Source organism: Carassius carassius, chromosome 48 (genome assembly GCF_963082965.1).
Source record: "Carassius carassius chromosome 48, fCarCar2.1, whole genome shotgun sequence".
In the NCBI taxonomy this organism is placed as follows: domain Eukaryota; kingdom Metazoa; phylum Chordata; class Actinopteri; order Cypriniformes; family Cyprinidae; genus Carassius; species Carassius carassius.
Window position 1 is genome coordinate 4989110 of NC_081802.1, and position 20480 is coordinate 5009589.

At 34.8% G+C, this 20480-nt stretch overlaps 2 protein-coding genes across 4 annotated transcripts; both read left to right on the forward strand.

Moving 5' to 3' along the window:
* The first annotated feature begins 461 nt into the window (after positions 1-461).
* On the forward strand, positions 462-8933 carry LOC132131655 (ras association domain-containing protein 1-like). 2 transcript variants are annotated; one of them, XM_059543716.1, is made up of 8 exons: positions 462-548; positions 1644-2192; positions 3414-3538; positions 6980-7084; positions 7929-8211; positions 8294-8409; positions 8509-8655; positions 8686-8933. In XM_059543716.1, exons 2-8 carry the CDS (start codon positions 1910-1912, stop codon positions 8686-8688), a joined length of 1062 nt encoding a protein of 353 aa, XP_059399699.1. In that variant the 5' UTR covers positions 462-548; positions 1644-1909; the 3' UTR covers positions 8689-8933. The 2 variants fall into 2 exon arrangements, with proteins under 2 accessions (XP_059399699.1, XP_059399700.1); XM_059543717.1 differs by lacking the exons at positions 462-548; positions 1644-2192; positions 3414-3538 and adding an exon at positions 5351-5619.
* A 640-nt stretch (positions 8934-9573) lies between these two features.
* tusc2b (tumor suppressor 2, mitochondrial calcium regulator b) lies at positions 9574-13243 on the forward strand. Of its 2 annotated transcripts, none has more exons than XM_059543070.1 (4): positions 9574-9728; positions 10201-10398; positions 12138-12258; positions 12352-13243. In XM_059543070.1, exons 2-4 carry the CDS (start codon positions 10247-10249, stop codon positions 12415-12417), a joined length of 339 nt encoding a protein of 112 aa, XP_059399053.1. In that variant the 5' UTR covers positions 9574-9728; positions 10201-10246; the 3' UTR covers positions 12418-13243. The 2 variants fall into 2 exon arrangements, with proteins under 2 accessions (XP_059399053.1, XP_059399054.1); XM_059543071.1 differs by having other exon boundaries at positions 9589-9630.
* The last annotated feature ends 7237 nt before the right edge of the window (positions 13244-20480 follow it).

Here is a 20480-nt window from a genome sequence, read left to right on the forward strand (position 1 = left end):
CAAGTTATATGCACACAAGCACTTTTTATGGCATAGGGCTGCGTCACGAATCTTGTTTTTGTTCCTAAGAGGAAAGTGATTTGAGAGTGAATAATTTTTGGCTGCTCTGTCCCTTTAAGAACCAGTTTAATTTTAAACAAGGTTATTGTAATAGACCCACGCGGGCAGGGGTTCTCAGTATAAGAACGGAGGGTCCACTAAATGCTTCAGGAAATGATGTCTGCTCTGCTTTCGCTCTATTTAGGACAGACTGCGCCGGATTAAGCGTTAATCTGACCGTACAGCGCATGCGCACAGACGCGCACTGGCGGTCGCGCTGGATAAAGTGCGCGTTCGGAGGAGACACAGATTGACTTGCGAGCGCAAAGCACGAGGAAACATCTGAGGAAGCGTCTTGCTGCCGGTGCAGGATCATTTTCTGTTTAAATCTGAGCGGAATGTAAGATGTTTTCCTTGTTTTCCAAATTACGGATTTGAGAAAACGGACGCGTTTACTGTCAATCTGACATCTTCTGCTGACCCCTAAAAGTGACTTGTTTTGGTTTAAGGTATGTTTTCGCCTTCTTAAACAGTTACTACAATAGGGGCCAAATACGACTAATCTAAGGTACTTTCTGAAGTTTTTAGGCTTTTTTTCAATGACGTCAAACTGCTAATCTAATCTGTAAGAGATTATTTCATTATATTGGTTTATTTGCCTATATATTTCTGTTATTTGTCTACATTTAATACTACACATCTTCACATGAGTTTTTTTATTTATTATTGGGTTGTTGTGTTAAGTTACCTTCTAGTATTTATGCATTCATGCATGTATTTGTTTGTTTTTTTATGCGTTTATTGTTTAATCCTGTTTATTTGTTTTCTATATTGTATTCTCTGGATTTATTTATGCATTTGAAGTCACATTTAATCTGTATTCTATTATATATATTTTTAATTAATGTATTTATCATTTTTAAGCATGCATTTATAGATTTACATTTATTAACTTGCATAAATATACATAAAATACACATTTATTGGAGAATTTATTTATTATGCATTATTTCCCAAAGTAATTTGCCAGTTGCACGTGCTTTCAAATCTAATCTTTATCTGGTATTCTATTCTATTCTATTCTATTCTGCACTTAACTATATCTGTCTATTTTATGTGTTATTTGTTCAGGCTGTTCTCTGGATTAGGACATTAGCCAAAAGAGGTGCCCCTACAACAAAAATGGTCTAAAACTCCCTTGAGTACAATTTCCCTTCTCATGCATACTGATCAGCCTCCAGATAGATGTTGTCAAGTGCTTCTGTAAAGGACAGATTTTTTTGCACACAATCCTGCTGCATGTTAAATCCCCCATATATTCCCATTTGTAGACTTTCTGTCTGATGTTTAAAGATCTTATAAGATCCTATACATAGTAAACATTTACTTCTATTCAACAAATATCAAGGTTCCTCACCCTCGATAAATACATATCACCATTTTAAATATTATTTATATATATATATATATATATATATATATACTGATAGTAAAACACACTAATGGAGTTCTTTTTAGATCAGAGAGATTATAACTGTCCATATTTGCTGTAATCATACAGCACCACAATCTAATCTAATCTAATCTCTGTTTTTTTTCCTCAGATTGAGCCAGATGCTGCTGAAAACTGAATTAAGAGGACAGCTTTCTGAAAACTCATCAAAAAAAAAACATAATCTCTTTTGTATTAAGACTGCAGGATCGACAAAGTGATCCATGTTTGTTCTTAGCCTGGACATGCAATCACATCAGAACTTGAAGTCTGTGGGCCTGGTTTGGAGTAAATATGGTCGCTCTGATGTGGTCTGAATTTATAAATCATCTCCTATGACCTACTGAGCCATGCTTTTCAGCCTCTCGCATTCCCAAGATGGCAAAAAGTGAACTTATTGAACTGCAGGACTTGACTCCTGATGACCGCATCGAGTTAGCGCCCCCTCTGTCCCATGCAGGACCCACTCTTGAAAGGTGGAGCAAAGGGAAGGTGGTGCGGATGGTGGGGGAGCGTGTTCGTCTGGAGGACCCTGACTGGCTGACGTGTAAACCGGGGTGGGGACACGACTTCCAGCCCTGCAGCCAGACGCAGCTCAGCTGGTGTGACCTGTGCGGGGAGTTCATCTGGGGCCTGTACCGCCAGAGCCTCCGCTGCACACGTGAGTCATTCATGTGTGTGCTGCGAGATAATCGAGACGATTTCCGCAGGGGTATCTGTCTTCCGCGGTGTAAATGCTACTGTCAAGACAATCTGACCCTCAGAGACAGTGAGACAATAGGAAAGGGATGTTTAGACAGTGCAATGGACAGTTTAGACCGTATCTTTTGTTGGATAGAGATTGTGTGGGTGTGTGCTGTAAATACAAAGTCAAGAAATGTAAGAGGAAATTAAATAGCAAATTAATCAATCATGTCATTATTTAATGCATCAATACAAAATAATAAATAAACTTAAAAAGTTATCGTAACTGAAATAAAATAATTTGATGTTAAAATACATGCAGCTGATTTTTAATTTTGGCAAATAATTCAAATAGAATAAGAAAATTACTGATACATGTATTAAAATAATAACAAATATGTAAATCGGTAAATAAATGCGTAATCAATAAAAAAATGTAATTGCTTAATTAACTGTTTTTAATTGAATTGTTTAATCTAATATAAATAAATGCCTTAGCAACCATCTTGAACAGCTTAGCAATTCCCTGGCAACCTCCCAGATGTCTTGAATCTGTAACAATGAGATTTGCAATTACATACCCACATAATCTGCAAATCAAAAGCTAAAAATTTAGTTTTCTCTGTTTTTCTCTTTCTCTATTTACCTAAAACATCATAATAGATATTCAAATTCGTAAACAGCATTGTTTTTACACTTCATAAGGCCTTGAGAAATGGGTCAGTCAAAACCAGACCACAGATGAATGACTTATTCATCAAATGAACACCAATCAGTCTGACCAGCAGGTGGCGCTGTGCATTCATTTATGATGAATTACACTATTCTGGGCCATTACAGCTTGAGCTCTCTAAGTTCAGTTTATGCCACCAAAAAACATATAAAGTCCTGTGAATGGAGAACTGTATTTAAAGAGACAGTCACCCAAAAATGTTAATTCCGTCATCATTTACGCACCCTCAGGTTTCAAGCCTGTACGAGTTTCTTTCTTCTGTTGAACACAAAAGAAGATATTTTGAAGAATGTTGCCAACCAAACATTTGACGGTAGCCATTGACTTCCGTAGTAGTTTTTCTCTCTCCATACAATAGAAGTCAATGGCTACCGGCAACAGTTTGATCACACACCTTCTTCAAAATAGCTTGATTTATATGTATTTGTGTTTTCAAGGTTGTGAATGAACCTTTTGTCTCTTTAGACTGTAATTACACTTGTCACTACCGCTGTCAACCGTTTATTCAACTGGACTGCAGCTTGAACTGCGATGCCGTCAGCGAACAGCTAAACTGCTGCGAGGACACGATCGAGACAGACACTAATGTGGTGAGCGAACTACTAGAGAGGAGAGTTTACTAGTAAATGTAAATCAGAGACATGCACATGTGTTACATTAAACCGTAATTAAATTATTCCACCCTGTCATCTGTCGCTAGACGTAGATCTCAGCACACCATATGCCATCAGTGCGGGTTTTATTACCATCCTACACACACAGTGACGTGTGCAATTTACAACAGCGCCACAGAGGACACAATAAAGCATCTGCTCACTTATTAACATTTCAAATGTAAATAAATACATGAACTGGCCTGATTTTCTAGATCGATTGTTTTTTTTGTTTTTTTAAGCTTTCTGAAAATGTGAAATTTATTAACAAAGTTTGTATATATAGAGTTGCATTGGATATTTGGTTTATAATTACTTTTTACATAATAATTGAGAGGTCTAATCACAGTGTGGATCTGTGAAGAAGAGATCTGCCATTGATTTTCAGTGTAAGTGAGTGTTTGTTGAGTAATGATGTGAAAGTGATATGGGGGAGGACTGACAGCTGGCTGAATGAACTAATAAGCTCAACAATGGAGCTCTTAGCTAATTACAAATGTGCAAATCATCTTAAACTCTCATTTGGCCATGCAACATTTGCGTGATGGTCTTTCTTATCACGGCACAGGATATATGAAACATTTATATGTATATAATATCCTGCTGAAATCCAGCAGTTCTTTTGTCCACTGTAGTGATGTATGTTGTTTGCAGCCCATCTTTTTGTGTCATACCAATGATTATATTCTATAGAATAATAATAATAATTATTACTATTATTATTTACATTTAATTAAGCATAAGTTTTTTTTATTCTGTTATACTTTTTATTTACAAGTATAAGTGTATTATTTGATGTATGTGTTGTATTTTATATATAACAAATATGTAATTTTATGCAAATATTATATAATTACATGTAGATTATATTTTTTATTTTCAGTGATTTATATTGTTTGTTTGTTGCACAGATTTTCTTTCATACCAAATGTTTGTTAATTGGAAATATTGAATGATCATAATAATAATTTATATTTAAAATACATTTATACTATTATTTGCTATTATAAATATAGCATTTCAAAGAAATGTTATATATTTGTATAACAAATATTACTATAATATTATTATATATTAATGTATTTTTAGATTAATTATATTTTTATTCGCCCAGTGTAGTGATGAACATTGTTTGTTGCACTTTGTCATATTAAATGTTTGGATGTGAATTGATAATATTGTAGAAAATAATAATTCTAATAATAATAATAATTATTATTATTACTAATATACTTTTGTATAATAATATAATATAATATAATATAATATAATATAATATAATATAATATAATATAATATAATATAATATAATATAATATAATATAATATATTCTAATATACATTACTAAAACAAATGTATGCTACTATTTACTATAAATGTACTATTGAAAATAAATGTTATATTTTAAAACAATTATTGTATCATTTTCATGTATCAAATTGCTAATATTGGATATAATCATAATAATAATTATTATTTAAAATAGGCTATATTTATGCTATTATTGCTATTATCAACATACTATTTTAAATGCATTATATTTTATATGCAATTTTTGTAACAGTTATATAATTATATTTAGATGTCATTATACTTTTATTGGTTAGAAATAAAATATTACCTATGTTTAAATTATGTTTTAAACAATCTGTTTGCGATTGTTTCTGCGGGGGCGTGTCAGGACTGAATGGAGGAGGGGCCTGTGTGCGAGGGGGCGTGGCATAGCGAAAGGGTGGGGTTTCAGAAAGCGCGTAAACGGTTGCACCCTGATTGCACGAGGTCGGTCAGACTCGGACAGCCGCATCATCATCCTCCTCCTCAGACGCTGCGGAAACTCTTCCACGGTCCCGGTCCAGCTGCTTTCGGTGTGATAATGACGGACTGCGAGTTGTTCGAGATGACGTGGGGCAGCAGCGGGAGCAGCGGATACTGCAGCCAGAGCGACTCCGAGCACGAGCTCGAGCAGTTCTACACCGCGCGCACGTCATTTAGAAAGACCAAAAAACGCAAGGAAAAAGTAAGACAGTGGTTAATGGTCATTAATTAATGTACCTTTGTTTTTTGTGTGTGTTTCTTTTGACGTTTTTGGGCGGCTTTGTGACTTTATAGTCCAGTTTGAACAGGAGAAACTGAACTAACGGATATCTTACGATTCGTTGTGCCAACAATGCGCGTGCGTGTTTATTTTAAATGATGCTTAAATCAACTCCCAATAATTTTCAGTAATGTAAACAATTATTTAAAAGTATAATCATCAGTTTTAATCAAAATATATATTATTTTTTTTAAATATTTGTATTCTTGTATAATTTAGACTTTTTTTTTTTTTAGACGTGTGTGTGTGTGTGTGTGTGTGTATGTTGGGTGGGAGTGGGGGGGGGGGGGGGTTCCTCTTTAAATTATGTCATGCTGAGCATATGGTGTCTATGATGCTGAGTAGTTCTTTATGATTAACCAATCCAACCATCACTGCTTTCTTGTCATGTCTCTTTATAGCACTTAATCGGTTTAAAGAATCGTAATATAAAAGATACAAGTGGACCAGGTTTGTTTTCATTCATGTGACATCACTGAAACACACTGTGTAATAATCTAATGGTGCAATGCTTTAAATTGTACATTATTGGAGGAATTTTTCTTTTGCATTCATAATTTATTAACATTACAATAATTTTTTTAAATATGCATTCATTTTTAGATTCAAAACAGTGGCTTTATTTGTTATATATTAAGTGTTTATTATATACTTATTTAATAGCTACTTAAATTTATATTTAATTATTTCAATTTATATGGTACTTTTATCAATACAGTAAAAAAAAAAGCTATATGTATTGTGAAACAGAATTAAATAGCACCATATGAATTAAACTAATTAATAATTTAATTAATAAAATAATTGAATAATAACTGGTTAACTGTGCGTGTGTGTGTGTGTGTGTGTGTGTGTGTGTGTGTGTGTGGAACAGTGTGTGTGTGTGTGTGTGTGTGTCACTTCCTGCCTGCTATTTCTGGATGAGGGATGATTGTTTTCTCTGTGAATTGTGGGTAAAGGAATCCAGCTGGATCTGAAAGCCGATTTCAAACCCACTTTATGCCTCAGCCTGCGATTGTTCTGCTGTACAAAAACAACCAGATATTGCGGTTCAATACAGTTGCATAAAAGTCAGACATTTATGTCAGAGTTCTTCAAAATCTGATTCTTATTAGTTTGTATCTCAGGAAAACTGAGTTTAGGACTATGGTTTCCCACATGTTCTCTGTTTGTTATATCTTGAGGAATGCATGAGCCGATCTGAATCTGTCTTGAGGTTTCTTCTCCTCTCTCTTGTGCTCATGTGATGTGTCACACACTGTCCTGTCCTCTTGTCCTACAGGATGAGCTAGTGGACTGGAGAAAACCAGAGCTGTCTGTCAGTCAAATACAACAGAAAGTGAAAGAATACAACGCTCAGGTCAACAGCAACCTCTTCATGGTCTTGGTAAGGAAACCTGTCAGTGTAAAAACAAAAAGTAAAAATATCATACTGTTTTTTTGTCAAGGACTCAAGAATTCTGAGTATGGAACACCATACTTGGCCACGTCACATAACTTTCATTCAAAACTGTGATATATTATCAAAATGATATTTATTTATTCTAACATAAAATTAGATGAATATGTTTATTTAAATGTAATAATATAATGTAGGCATATACTAATTTAGAAATTGTTATATTATATAAAAATGTATCTATTATATAATCTATTAGTTAATAACAAAATGTATAAAATAGAATTGATTAAAATGTGATATCAATTATATCCTTTATTTATATTTATATATATATATATTTATATATATATATATATATATTTCCTTATTTAAATGCATTATTATTTAAGATTAAATAGGTATTACCTAATTATTATTTAAGAGCAAATATTAGTAAATTAATTAGAATTTTTATTTTATTTAACTATCAAGTAATTATGTGATATAAAGTACTGTTGTTTATAATAAAATATGTTTAAAAATACTAATACATAATTTACATAATTTATTGTTTATAAATTCATAAAAATATTTATTCACTGGTTTTTGCACCACAATAAAACAAAATAATACATAATAATAATTTATTATACATTATTTCATATACATATAGGTTTTTTTTTGGTCTTTTTATTATAATAACTAACTTTAATAACACATAATTATGAAACATAAGTGCAATAATATAAATTAATAAGATATTATATTATGTATATTTATTTGTGGTGTTCACCACAAGTATCACATTTCAGTGTGTAACTGTAAAATGTTTTCTTGTCCTCCCCGTCAGAACCGTGATGGATCTTACACTGGCTTCATAAAGGTCCAGTTTAAGCTGGCCCGGCCCGTATCTCTCCCTCCTCCACAGATCACGTCCTCCTCCTCAGGACGGGAACACAAAGCACTGAAGCGTCGCACCTCATTCTACCTGCCCAGAGACACGGTCAAACACCTGCACATCAGCTCCAGCACACGGGCCAAAGAGGTCATCCAGGCACTGCTGAAGAAATTCACCGTGGTGGACAATCCGGCCAAGTTCTCCCTGTTTGAACGCAGTGAGCGACAGAACCAAGGTTTGCTGAACTGACCCTTCGTAGTTTTTCACATCTATTCTTATAATAAACAATAAATATCATGTTGTCTTTCTCTTTTTAGTGTACCTAAGGAAGTTAGCAGATGATGAGCGTCCGCTTTTCCTGAGTCTGTGTGCTGGACCCAACGAGAAAGTCCTCAGTTTAGTCCTTAAAGAGAATGAAACCGGGGAAGTCAATGTGAGTAAACAATCTTCTGAGAGGAACTCATTATCATTATGTGTTTAAAGGTATATACAGACATTTGAGGAATGACCAGCATGTTGTTTCTTCTGGCAGTGGGATGGGTTCAGTTTTCCTGAACTTAAGAACTTCCTGCGCATCCTGCAGCGTGAGGAGGAGGATCACGTGCGGCAGATCGTGCGGCGCTACACTCTGGCCAGAGACAAGATGAAAGAGGCTCTAAAGAACGTCAGCACGCCGGGCTGAAACAAGCTGCTTCTCATACCTCTCAAATGAAGGAAGCATGCTGAGGACGCTCGTACACGGCTTATTACTGTATCTGAATCCAGAGAGTGTGTGGAAGAGCCCTTTGTCCTGCAGTGGACATGAGGAGGGTTGTAAGTGCAGTGAGAGAGAGGATTAGCGTGTGTTTAATGGTGACTGGTGAGCGTGAGAGGACTGTGACGTTACACTTGAAGAAATGTTGCAGTCGTATCTGTAAATCCAGCTGTGGAGTGACGTCGTTCCAGTGTGAGCCGCATATGTCAAATGCAGATTAAAGAGTATTTTCAGCCTTGTAATAGGGAAAAAAAGAGTTTATTTTTATTTCTGTATTAAAATTACAATATTTAGTGATGCAGTACTTGTCAGATATTGAAGCTCCCATGTATATATTGAATATTTATCAATGAAATGAAATAAAATATTTTTCCCTTATATTTGTTGTTGTTGTTGTTTCCAATAACCATGAAATTATATAAATTTAATTAATTACATTTAATAGTAATTACAATTTAAGCATGGAAACATTAATAGAAAGGCAAATCATTTAGTTTTCAAGACATTTTCTATTTGAAAAAATGTTTGCTATTGAATACTTCACAGTGCGACAATGTAATTAAAAAAGCAGTAATTTTTTGATAGAAATTGTGTTAAATTATTTCATAACTGATATGCCCAACCATTTTTAATTATTTCTTACTTATTTTAATCAGTGATGTAATTCCAAAGTTGGGTGCTTATCATACAGAAAAATAGACTGTTTCAAAAAATAGCTTTAAAAAATAGATATACAGCGACACCAAAAAAAAAAAAAACACGACAATAATAAATAAAATTTGACAAAAAATACTTTTATTTTAGCCATTGTCCTCACCGGAGCGCTACCACGTAATTTCCGGTTTCAGCCGGATGAGCAGCTGAGCGTGTCTTGATTCTCTGATCTGCGGCGGTCCGTCTGTGAGTGGCTTTGCACATTCAATAAATCAGTTTAAACCGGCGTTAATTCTCACTATTTCCGTTGATCTTCTTCATTTATCAGCAGACACTTCGTTCAAGTAAGCGTCATCATTATAAATATGAATAACTGTATGTTACAGACACAAACGTTGTAGGACATTATGATGATGTTAGCCGTATTAGCATGAAAGCTACATCAATGTATTATTTACTATTAGAAAACAAAGTAATTCAGCGGAGAGTTTTTAATTAGTAACAAAACTATTTTTATTAATTTACTAAATTATTTGGTTGTCAAACACAATCTAGATTGCTACATGTGCTATATGTTAATGATGAGGTGGAAATATGTTATATAAAATATTATTAGTGTCTATTATTAGTGTCTAGAACCTAAATCAAATTATGATGGATTTTCCTTTAATTATATGTTTGAGTGGGAAAGCAGAGATCCCAGGTTTCCCGTGTCATAAAGGGTAGCCATATTTCATCCTGAAGGACATTATCAGATCAATTATGTGAATATTTAACACTATGAGTTCAGTAACAGTTGATTGTTTCTTCTTCCAGAGCTGTACGACTGTGACCCGAGCAGGAGAATAATGTTCTGCAGCCCATGATGGGTGGCAGCGGGTCTAAAGGTAAAGGCTACTGGCCGTTTTCAGGTTCGGGTGGTGGAGATGAACCTGCTAAAGACGGCCATGAGCAGAGCCTGTCCCGGGTGCGGAGCATCCGAAACGCGACGCCTTTCGTGTTTACCAGGAGGAGGTAAATATAACCACAGCTCCTGGCATGTGACTTCATTTCAGACAGCGTGACTTCATTTCAGACAGCATGACTGGACCAGTGTGCCACGTACACTGGCATCAAGAAACGGATGATCTGAACAACAGACGTACTTGAGTTTCACTGCAGATTTGGAAAGTAACGTTTTCAAACTGTTCAGAGTCATCAAGGAAACGGAATATTTGGTGTTAAGTACACTACGATACATTATTGCAAAATAAACCTTGACAGGGGGATCTGGTTTACATAACTCATCTTATTTGTAAATCTTTAACCTGTTAACTGCCACTGGGCTCCTCGGTGGGCCTCTTACATTTACTTCACTATATTACAACTAAATCAAATCTAATCATGACAAACTATATATTGTTGGAAAGGTCTAAGACTCCTAAATAGATATTTTACCAATCTTTTTTGTTACAAATTATGTAGGAAAAGAAATAGATTAATTTAAGGCAAGAGTGCACTTCAATATCATAACAGGAATTCTGACCTGTCAAAAAAGTTCTTCTTTGTTTAGAAATCATCAGAAATTATAAATCACTTGAAAACTTAAAATCTCAAAATTCATCCTTTGAAACCCATTTTATGCAAAACAATAAAAATAAATATTTTTTTCTGAATCTTTAATTTGTATTACATATTTTCTGTAAAAATAAAAATGAAGCATCCTAGTAATAAAACATGCATTTATATGCAAAATGGTAACACTGTAGAGTAATGGTCTATTAGTTAATGTTAGTTAACTGCATTAGTTAACATGATCTAAGCAAGAACAATCCTTCTACAGCATTTATTAATCTTAGTTTGTTAATTTCAACATTTACTAATGTATTATTCAAATCAAAAGTTGTGCTTGTTAACATTAGTTAATTCACTGGGAATTAGCATGAACTAACAATGAATAACTGTATTTACATGAACTAACAGTAATAAAGTAATGTATTGCTCACTGTTTGTGCATGTTAATTAATGAATTAACTAACATTAACTAATGGACCTTTATTCTAAAGTATTACCTGCAAAATATTTACTATGCAAGAAATTATATACATTTCTTTATATGAGCATTCTATGCAAACCTCTTCAGAATGTTTATATAGAAAAATTATGGAAAATCTGCGCAGTATAATGCACAAAATGACCAAGAGCAATAACGATAGCAACAAATCTAATGCTTTAATTACTGTTCCCCTTCTATGCAATACTATAATTATAACGATAACGGCAAAGAACAACGACATTGTTGGAATCACTGTCAGGACAAGGTTTTTTTTCTAGCTTAAGAACAATTAAAAACAGGAGAAGCATTAACTACACAAAGCCGTTGTTTACTAACAAGCTGCACAAAAACACATTCATATTTTGCGCAGCTTTTTAGTGAACAACGGCTCTGTGTAGTAAATGCTTCTCCATGTGAAAGCACACAGGTGATGGAGATTTACCGCTGATTACAGAACCGGCTTTAATTACAAGATAAGCATTAAATGTTGAATTCGATTTTTCGTGCAGCTCTAGAGTCGATCCTGCTATTAAGAACTCAACCGTCTAAAGGTGCAGATAACAAAACCGCAGCATTCGATTATAATAAAGCGTTATTGTGCATTAGTGTGGATGCTAAATTAGTTATCGTTGTGTTGGTGTGAACAGGCCTTAAGACTCATGAAAAGGTATTAAACATTGCTTATTTATGTTTTCTAACTTTTATTCTTGTTTTAAAGCTCTATGTACTTCGATGAGGACGGCGACCTTGCGCACGAGTTTTACGAAGAAACCGTAGTAACAAAAAATGGCCGCAAGAAAGCCAAACTAAAACGAATCCACAAGAATCTCATACCTCAGGTTAGTCAGCATCATAGTCTTTTGTGAACATTTGCTGCATGATTTAATCGTTAAATTATTACGATAAACAATTTATTGCGAATTTTTCCATAGGGAGTCATCAGATTGGATCACCCTTGTATCCACGTCGATTTTCCGGTAGTCATCTGTGAAGTTTGATGCCATCGGCGACCTCATGCGAAGAATCCGTCCCTCCTCATTTTACTCCCACCCGCTGGATCCCGTACACGCTTGCTGTGTAGTGCCCCCTTGTGTTTGGGAGGGCTTGATGAGTGTACGTGGAATCCCGGCAAACGAGCCGAAAGATGCTCCGGCTGTGTGACTGAGAAGAGGCTGCGGTCTGACAATGATGTCTGACTCTTTTTGTTTTCTCGTAATCATCCACATGAAGACTACTATGGGCTATACGGCCAAGACACTAAGTGTGATTTGTGTACGACAGTATGTTTGTTTGTATGTGACCATAGAAATAGAGAATATTTAGCAATGTTTGACTTTTATCAGGAGCACGTCATGAAGGACTCTTGAGGACCTTCTAGAACATTCTGTTTAGAATTTTGAAGAAGCCCTTTGAAAGAACAGGTTGCATTTGAATGCTTTAATTGACGGGCATTGTGTAACAAGCAGAGCGTCGCAGATCATCAGGATGCGATGTTCATAGATGTAACACAATTAGGGACGGTACAAAAGTGAGTAAAACTACAGCCTGAATTTTGCATGTAGTTCCTATAGAACTGATTCTGCTTTCTTTTCAGCCTGTAAGAGAGAATGAATGGCTGTTTACTATGCTGTGATTTGTTTATATGCTGATTGGATGATAGAATTGCTGCCGCTCCTTGATTGAATGGTTAAGGCACTGACTGACACAGTACTGCCAGTCACTGTGAGAAGCCCCACCCCCTCACTGTTGTGGCAGTCTTTATTTATTACAGTTTTAATGACCAGATGGCATTAAAGAAAATACCATGTATAAATGCACATCAAACTCTTTGTCTATTCATTCGGTTTTAAAACCTAAGAATATTAAGTGAGAATTAATGTAGGTGAACCTAATTCTAGTGGAATTAATCGAGGTGATATTACTATATTCACTGCATAAAATTTTATATGAATTATTCCTACTATTGAATATTCCATAAAATGTGGTGCATAGGAAGTGACATCATTTGGACCCTTTTGCAGCTTGACTTAAATGTAGGTTAACTTATTAATTGCATTTTTCTTATTTCTTCTTACACCAATCGCATCTTTGACTGTAGTCATGAGGATTACTTGTGTATTAGTGATGTTTTTATCAGCTGTTCGGCACCTATTCACTGCAGAAGAACCATTGGCGAAGGCGAACATGATGTAATCCTAAATTTTACCCAATTTTTCTTTTTTTCAGATGAAAAAATGCCAACTAAATCTTTTTTGATGGTCTAAGAATGAGTACATTTCAAACAGTTTTTCAATTTTGGGTGAACTGTTACTTTAAATTGTCACCCTAGAAACTAAATGAGGCCTAAGGTGAGTTAATGTTGTTTTTAAGGTCCTGAAACCAGTATTTATAGTGTTTCTCAATGATCAGTTTAATTGTGTTTCATACTTAGCCTGCTAGACAACTTCTAACACTTAAAGCTGTTTTATCTCTCGAGCAGTCGCCCGTCTTTTCCTCCTGTAGTCTGTTTTTCCCCACTGTCCTCTAGTCGAACTCTATTGTTTTTTTCCCCAGGACTGAACTCAACCTTTGCTTCCTTTCTTACATGTTCCCATCCACAAACAAAATAGCATGTTAACTCTGCTCGAGGGAACTTTGTCATCACAAAGACCGTTTTCCAGCAATGCAAATCACTGAACTGAACAAAGGCACTGGCAGAAACTCAGGAAAATCATGTGGACCTGAGGGTAGACTAATTTATAGGATTGCAAAATCAGGCCTCACTATTATTGCTTAGAGATTTTAACAAACAGCTAACAATAAAGACCCGTTCAAACCAAGGAGATAAAAACTTAAGTTTTAATAATTATTCTGAAATCTATTGAAACGATAACAGAGGAACTTTTTTCCCCTGTTGATGAATGATAAAAACTAACGGCAAATCAGAATCCCTCCTACTTTAAAGAACACAACAGGATGAAGTAGCCATGTTTTCACAAAAAGCCCGCCTAATCACATATTGAGGGTGGTCCATCATTAAAATTCGCAATCTTGGGGGTAAAATAAATGTTTTTTTGGTGGGGTTCCCAAGGTAAAATTTGGATTCCAAGGGCTAAATATCATGTAATTGGGGTCGCTTCAAACTTCAGCAACATTGTTAAAGAGTTAGTTCACCTGAGAATGAAAATTCGTCCATCTTCTCATCCTGGAAGCATCCTAGGACTTTTCTCTTTCAGAATAATCCAATCGGAGTTATATTAAAAATTATTAAAAACAAGCCTTTTAATGTGGAAAGCGGGTGTTTGTTGTCAACAGTTCAGAAGACGTTAAATAAAGTGCGTGCATCTGTAATAAAACGCCCCTAACATGGCTCCAGGGGGGTGAATAAAGGCCCCATGTACAGAATCCATGCATTTTTGTAAGCTACACATCCAGATTTCAAACGTTTCTTAGGTCTATAGCCTAGTTTTTGGTGTAAAGGGGCCGTGTAAAGTGTCCCACCACCATTTGTGCTACAAACATTAATGATTTATCAAATCATTTGGCTTGTTCTAAGTAAGAGGCTTTCAGAGGATTAAATGAGCAAATAATTCCCATCATAGAGACTTGGGTGGGATTTGTTGACTCTGGCCAGAACAGCCACCTAGCAAACACTCAGAACAGGCTAGTTACCACATAGCGTTGTGCTAATAACAACTCCGAACACTTCAGCAAGCAAATAACATGTCTAACACTTTCTTCAACTATATTTTCACTACTGTATTGGATCTACATTCCATATCCATGATTCCATATTCCCAGTTGTGATGCTTATTCCTGATTGATCTTCTGAAGATTAGCTGTGATTTCCATGGAGAGGTGAAAAATGAGCTGTGATGGCTTTTAGTTGCTGTGTCTGGAGACTCGTAATTTCTATCATATGAGCTACTCAAACTACTTAAGTGCATTTGAAACAATTTTATATCCCAAATAAGTGTTTTACAAATTTTGTACAAATGTGTACAGTGTGAATCATAGGAAAATGTACAATTTGTAATAAAGTAAGCATGAAGCTGCACTGCATAAGTGAGTCATGCAAAAACACAAATGTCAAATTGACAAAATGTCATGAGACTGTGTTGAATGTGCAGTATGCTAGTATCTCTTGCTGAATTACACTTGCAAAGTGTTTTTGTGTAGACTACTACTATTTGAAGCTTTCATCACTGTTTAATTTAGAAAAACAGGCAGTATACATATGCTAATACTATATTCCTTTCAAAAATGCAATGTTTGAAGTGTTTACATATCGCACACCAGTGTTACTTTAGGATCAATGAAATGCTACTATAGTTTTATTAATAGATTTTAGTAATTTAAAAATAAATGTCTATATAGTTTATATTAATTTGTTTCTCAGTTTTAGTTATTTGAGTACATCAAGTACGACAGGGTGAAAATGAAAATGAGAAATGTTGCCTAGCTGAAATAAAAACTATATTTCAAAATATTTTGTTTAATTAACATTTATTTAATTTAAATGATAATTAATTTCAACTATAATAACCCTGTTGTACACTGATTCACTGATTCAGATATTATTTTTAATAGTTTGCATCATGTATTTCATTCCAAGCATAGCAGTTGAGAGTGTGTGTAGGGCTGATCAATCGATGTGAGCTGGTCCTCCTTAATTACTTTCAGATGATTCTCAGTAATTAAATCCTCCGGGTCATTAGGCAACAGCGTTCATATATTTCAAATATTTAGCCATGCGAACAGGAATGTTCCAAACTCTCGGTTTGAGCTGTAAATGTTCCTTAAGCCTATAAATTTTGCTTTATGGTGAGTTTGTAACATAGAAAATAAACATCCCCAAATGTCTTTTTTTCCATAATGGGATTGTTTAGAAAAATTCATGCAGCCCTTTTTAATGATGTGTCCTTGGGCACCGTGTCCTTCTCCCGGCATTGACGCACAGCAGCCTGATTCTTGCTGTGCCAGGCATCCATGTCCTGCTGGTGGAAGTGACCTTCCTTCCCTTCAGAACAGTGACTGTACTGACCAACAGACTCATGAGCCCTGGGAGAGGAACAGGATGATCAAGGGGAAATCTTGAATTCGTACTCATTCCATTCACTGACACAGGAAACAGTGAAAGTGTGACTTTAAAGGAATAGTACACAGAAATTAACATTTGCCAAAACAAGGTACCCACTCTCAAGTCATTCAAGATGTTGATGAGTTTGTTTCTTCACCAGAACAGGTCTGGAGAAACAAATGGGTCATCTGCAGTGAATGGGTGCCGTCAGAATGAGAGTCCAAACAGCTGATAAAAACATCACAATAATCCACAAGAAATCCAGTCCATCACTTAATGTCTTACAAAGAGAAAAGCTGCTTGTTTGTAAGAAACAACTCTATCTTTGAGGCATTTTAACTTCAGTCTGTTGCTACCGTCTAAAATATGAGTCCTCGATCCCATAATATTGCTTACTCAAAATTCATATTTTAGGCCAGAAATATCTGATCAGTACATTACAGAAGTGTTTGTACCTTGGGTTTATTTTAGGCCGAACTTAGCCTCAAATTGACTAAAACACATCATTTTCTTAGAGTTACTAGAAGAGTGTTCAGGCTACGCTTCTACATACTAAAATGGGACAATATTTATTTGGAATGAATAAATATAAATTGGAAAATTAATAATAAATGTTAATTTACATTAAAATGATTTTATAACATATAATTATTAATTAATATAATAATTTGGTTAATAATAATACATTGTGCACTGTTCCTTTAAGGAACTAAAACTGCCCGATGGATTTAATTATGTGTCGGTTTCTGTCAGTAAAGCAAGTGTGCGTATAATCAGATTTCAGTGTTTTCATATCCATTTTTCAATAAAGTGGCATGTTATTGCTGAGCTCAAGAGTTTTAAGGATTCTGTCCCTCTCTTGTTTTTACCCACGGGTCTCTGTTCTTTGCTTTCTCTGCAAAACCCCCCGAAAGCTGCTCCTGAGTCAGCAAAGAAGAGGAAACAAGAGAAAGGCATGGAGGGCAGTTCAGCTGTGTTTACTGGCTTCGTCAAACTTGATGACCGCTTCGCTCAGACACAGGAGGTCGGTTATCGATCTTCTGATTAGCGAAGACAGAGCTGACTGATTTTTACTCAGAGATTCATCACTCGAAACAAGCCTTTCAGACTCCACTGATGTAAATGTTTAAACTATGAGCCAATTTTATTTTATTTTTTCTGCCATGGACAAGAATTATAATTCAAATTGTGTGGCGTGTCAGATTTTTATTTAATTTTTTTTCTAGACTTCAAATTTTCTCAGCAGCAAATGATAAAATGAGTGCTTTTTTACCAACCTGGGCACCATAATAACCACGGGAACATGCTAACTTCTCAACGCAACAATTAAAGACATCCATAGGAGGTTTACATAGAAAAACAACAATGGAAATGTAGCTTGTACAGATTTAACAATCTGTATTTTATGGTATTAAAAAAATGGCAAAATAAAACAAAATGTTGTCAATAATGTAGCGATGTACGCACAAACCAAGCACATTTCTGTTGGCAAAACCAGGTGACCAACTTGAACCCGATGCGAAATCTGCGTGGAAAAATCTTTTGCTCTCACGAAAAATTCTGAATTGTGTAGATTATATTAAAATGACTGGATTTCACCTGTGGAAATTCTTTGAACAATAGTAATAAAACTGCACTTTAAAGCACCTTTTTAAAATTTATTTATAAAGTAGTAATACAAAAGTTGCATGAACTTTTATGACATCATATGATCTCTATCAAGGAAAATAAAACTTTTTTTTATTTATCGGAACCTTTTATCCATTATTATAGTGTCATTACTATACTAAGCATGTATTAATATTTGTAATACGTTTTGTTTCCATTTTACTTGTAGATAAAGTTTTCGCAACTTTGTTGTTTTAATAACTTTTAAAAAAATATATATTTATTTTTACTCTTTTTATTTCAGTTTTAGTTATTATTAAATAAAATGAAATTAACCAAGGTGTCAGTTTTATTTATTTATTTATTATTATTTCATTTTGACTCGTAATTACGCAATAGCATTGAAAATCATTCGAGGTTGTATCTATACTTTCTTCTTTATTTATATTTTCTATCCTATGTGGGGTGCTTGTCTGTTGTCTGTGAAGACATTTCATTTGTTGTACCAGGCCAATTAAGTTGTTAATATTGTTCAATAAACTATTTAAAAAATAATAATAATAATAATCTATCCTTTCTTAATAAAAGGCTGTAGTGGTTTTGAACTCAGAACATGCTGACACCTACTGGTGTGGATACATGAAGTTTTTGCTCTATTAATTCTGTCATATGATCTCCACGAGAGATGAGCTTTTTTTTATTTATCAGTATTTATATCCCCTGGGAATGAAATCCATGACCTTAAGTGTTACTAGTGGCATATTCTACTATATTTCTTTTAAGATCTATTAATTTATTTTGCTATAAAGCTTTGTCATAAGCATTCTCGCCTCCATCTCAGCCACCTTCTACAGTTTCATCACTTTCGCAGTGATTTATTAGTCTCCTTAAGTTCTGCTCAGAGGTGGGAGACTCTTATATCACATTGGTATCAGAAGTGGGAGCTGCATGGGGTCTCCCGCAGGGTCTGGTCTGAGATCAAACTAAGCCACTCAAATCCAATCCTCAGTGACGGTAAGATCATGAGTCTGGCCAGGATCCCGGGGCTGGTGGAGGGTGGGTGAGACGGGCAGGAATGTGTAGGAAGTACAGGGGTGTGGTCTCTCCCAGATCAAAACTGTGAGTCTCTCTTAAAGCAGCTGTGCAGTCAGTGACAGGCGAGCTGAAGCAGGTGTACATCCACACATAGAAACTACTGAAGACATCTGTCTGCTGCGAGAGAGAGAGAGACAAGCTTTCAGCACTGTGAGTAGGAGCTTTTATTTGACATGGCATAAAAAAGAAAGTGTTCATTTGAAAAGTTTTCTGGAGAAAAATCTCTTAAATGTATGTTAAATATATTTCTAAAAACCGAATGAATGTAGTGTACCATAGATATATAGACAGTATAGATAAAACATGGTAAGTTTACGAATATATTACAAATTTAAATTCTGTCATCATTTACTCACAATCATATCAATTCATACACATAAGATTGTCTCTTTTTCATAGAAGACATTCTGTAGATTGTCCAAGCTGCTCTTTTCCTTACTATAAAAGTGAACGGAGACTGCAGTTTTCAAGGTCCACAAAGTACAAAAAATGTATTTTGAAAATAGTATAAAAGTAGTCCATATTACAAGTTTTTTTAGGTTTTGCAAGTGAGAGAAAAATATTACATTTAAGGCAGTTTAATTGACAACATTTCCCTTTGCCAGATGTGAAATCCCAAATGCGCTTGGGTATTTTTCCAACATTTTGCTCAAAGTTTAACGTCAATGACATTTAAGCTATCACTTTTAATTCACATTTAGTCATTTTAGTACTTAAACTAAACAAAATGTGATTTTGTTTTCTTTCTCAACTAACCTGAATGAATTAAGTTTTTATATTTTTTGTTTATATTTAATTTATTTCAATTCACAGAAAAAAAAAAATATATATATACATATATATATATATATAATAAATGATAAAAACAGTGGCCATGAGATTTCCAAAGAGAATTTGAACATTAATTAAGGAACATACACCTGTCAAAGTCAGATGGAGAGTTTTTTCATGTTTTTACCTCGCATAATTAGACATTAGTGGTGCAAAACACTCACAGCTGTATGATCTGTCCTCTGTTTATAAGAGGCTGGAAGGGTCTGTGTTGGCTCTTACAGTCCTTTATTAGAACAAGATGTGTTTTAGGATTGAGGTATTCCGCCCGGAGTGGGGACTCGTCCGGAATGTCTGCCTCCTGCTGCGGACAGATGCAAACATACGCGCACCGTATTCATCATTTGAGCGATAAATGCACCCGATCTACTTCCTAATCTTCAGTTCTAGATGAAGTATCCCAACTGGATTGATTTCAGTTGTGACGTTTTCGTGACATCTGCCGTTCAAAGACGACATCAAAGCTGA

Coding starts and splice junctions, on each gene's coding strand:
- LOC132131655 (XM_059543716.1), top strand. CDS start 1,910: ATGGCAAAAAGTGAACTTATTGAACTGCAGGACTTGACTCCTGATGAC. Junction 2,193..3,413: donor CCAGAGCCTCCGCTGCACAC/GTGAGTCATTCA, acceptor TTGTCTCTTTAG/ACTGTAATTACACTTGTCAC. Junction 7,085..7,928: donor GCAACCTCTTCATGGTCTTG/GTAAGGAAACCT, acceptor CCTCCCCGTCAG/AACCGTGATGGATCTTACAC.
- tusc2b (XM_059543070.1), top strand. CDS start 10,247: ATGATGGGTGGCAGCGGGTCTAAAGGTAAAGGCTACTGGCCGTTTTCA. Junction 10,399..12,137: donor TTCGTGTTTACCAGGAGGAG/GTAAATATAACC, acceptor CTTGTTTTAAAG/CTCTATGTACTTCGATGAGG. Junction 12,259..12,351: donor ACAAGAATCTCATACCTCAG/GTTAGTCAGCAT, acceptor ATTTTTCCATAG/GGAGTCATCAGATTGGATCA.